General features: G+C 65.1%; 1 protein-coding gene across 1 annotated transcript; it reads left to right on the top strand.

Moving 5' to 3' along the window:
- The first annotated feature begins 283 nt into the window (after window positions 1–283).
- SCGB1C1 (secretoglobin family 1C member 1) lies at window positions 284–1,493 on the top strand. The gene is made up of 3 exons (XM_069470447.1): window positions 284–338; window positions 738–937; window positions 1,461–1,493. Exons 1-3 carry the CDS (start codon window positions 284–286, stop codon window positions 1,491–1,493), a joined length of 288 nt encoding a protein of 95 aa, XP_069326548.1.
- The last annotated feature ends 420 nt before the right edge of the window (window positions 1,494–1,913 follow it).

Genomic DNA, 1,913 nt, shown 5'->3' with positions numbered 1-1,913 from the left:
CGGCAGCCGGCCCCCTGCCCCTTCACCAGCCAGCTTGTGTCCACTCACCCCACACTGTCCTCACTCCCATGCACCCAAGCCGCTTGCCAACACCCGCCACACAGCCACCCCCGAGCTGCTGCGGCTTGGCACTCACTGGGGGGTCCGAGGAGAGGACACGCCTCACCTGGGCTCACGCCAGGTCCAGGCGGGCAGTTCCGGCCTGCCCACCCGGCCAGGTGCCGCCTGCAGAGGCATAAAACCCCGGGATCCCGGCCAGAGGCAGCTCCTGCAGCCGCCGGCCATGAAGGGAAGCAGCTCCCTCCTGCTGGCCGCGCTCGCCATGCTCTGCGTCTGCGGTGAGTCTGTGCCGCTGGGCCGGCGGCAGACGCTGTGCTTCTAGCGCGTTCTGTGGTGGGGGCTAAAATCCCAGCATCGGGCCCCTGCAGTGGACGCTCTGCCTGCCCCCACCACAGAGGGGGGCAAGGACCCTGCTGGCCCCGGCCCCCACCTGCCCCGCGCAGCCCCGCGCAGCCGGCCCTCCAAGCCCCAGGTCAGAACAGCCTCGCACCAGGGGCCCAACCATCCCTCCGTGGGGCTCCCAGGGAGCCTGACCGGAGACGGGGCAGCCGAGATCAAGGGTGACGGGGGGGTCTGCAGGCAGGCAGGGTTGGGGTGTGGTGGAGGAGGGACGGGCACTGATGGGGAGACCATGGCGGCTGGAGCCCTGGCCTGGCGTCATCTCGCCTGTGACACAGGGCTGGCCACAGCGGGGGACAATGATGAGTTTTTCATGGAGTTCCTGCAAACGCTGCTGGTGGGGACCCCAGACGAGCTCTACGAGGGGCCCCTGGGCAAGTACGACGTCAACGAGGATGCCAGAGCAGCGCTGACAGAGCTCAAGTCCTGCATCGACGGCCTGCAGCCCGTGCACAAGGAGGAGCTGGTCAAGCTGCTGGTACGGGGCCGGGCCCATCCCTGGAGACCCCTGGCCCTACCGAGACTCACCCAACGCGAGGCCCCCGTCGCCTGCCCAGCACAGCAACCCCACAGCCTGCCACCCCACAGACACCCCGACCTGCCTCAGCCAGACCTCCCCACCCACAGACCTGCTCCCCCTCCAGCCTGGGGGCTCCCCCTTGCACATGTGTGCACACACACAGATACCAGCACACACGTGCAGACATGCAGTGCACACTGCAGGCACACACTTACACATACACACGCACACATGCACGCTTACATCGTGACATGCACGTGGACACACAAACACACGCATTCACATACAACCTATGCACACATATGCAACATACAGGCACACAGTCATGCATGCACATGCAACACCTCCCAGCTGCTGGGAGGGGACGGGCCACCTTGTGCCAGAGCCCACCCTCCCCCAGAGGCTGGCCCAGGCTGTCTGCCTGACGGCTCTCAGGGTATCGGTCACCAGCTGTCTCGGCCCACACGTGTCTGCCTTCCAGGTGCAAGTGCTGGGCAATTCGGATGATGCCTGAGTGGACCCCAGACGTGGCTCCAAGCAGCCACAGGACCCTCCACACAAGCGTCCCTGGACACGCTGCCCCACTACTGCTTCTCCACGTGTAAATTTCCCCTCAAACTGTTGAATCAATAAAGCTTTCTGCAGCTCAGGCCCCGGCTGCTGTCTCTTGCCCACTGACACACACAGGCCACGTCAAGAACACACCCAAGGACACGGCCACACCTGCAGAGGCTCATGCAGAGTCTCACACACACGTGAACGTCAGCCCACACAGAGGGGTACGCAGAGACGGGACCCATACAGGAGCAGGCACACAGTGGACAGGACTCAGCATGGAACATCCAGCAGATGCCACGAAGCCGGGCACAGACACGGGCACCAGGAGGTCATGGGCGGGAGAGGGTCTGCAGAGGCAGCGGAGGAGGCAGGGGGG

This window comes from Eulemur rufifrons, chromosome 6 (genome assembly GCF_041146395.1).
Source record: "Eulemur rufifrons isolate Redbay chromosome 6, OSU_ERuf_1, whole genome shotgun sequence".
Lineage (NCBI taxonomy): Eukaryota > Metazoa > Chordata > Mammalia > Primates > Lemuridae > Eulemur > Eulemur rufifrons.
The sequence above is the reverse complement of the archived record's forward strand: the minus strand, read 5'-3'. Positions and strand labels throughout refer to the sequence as shown.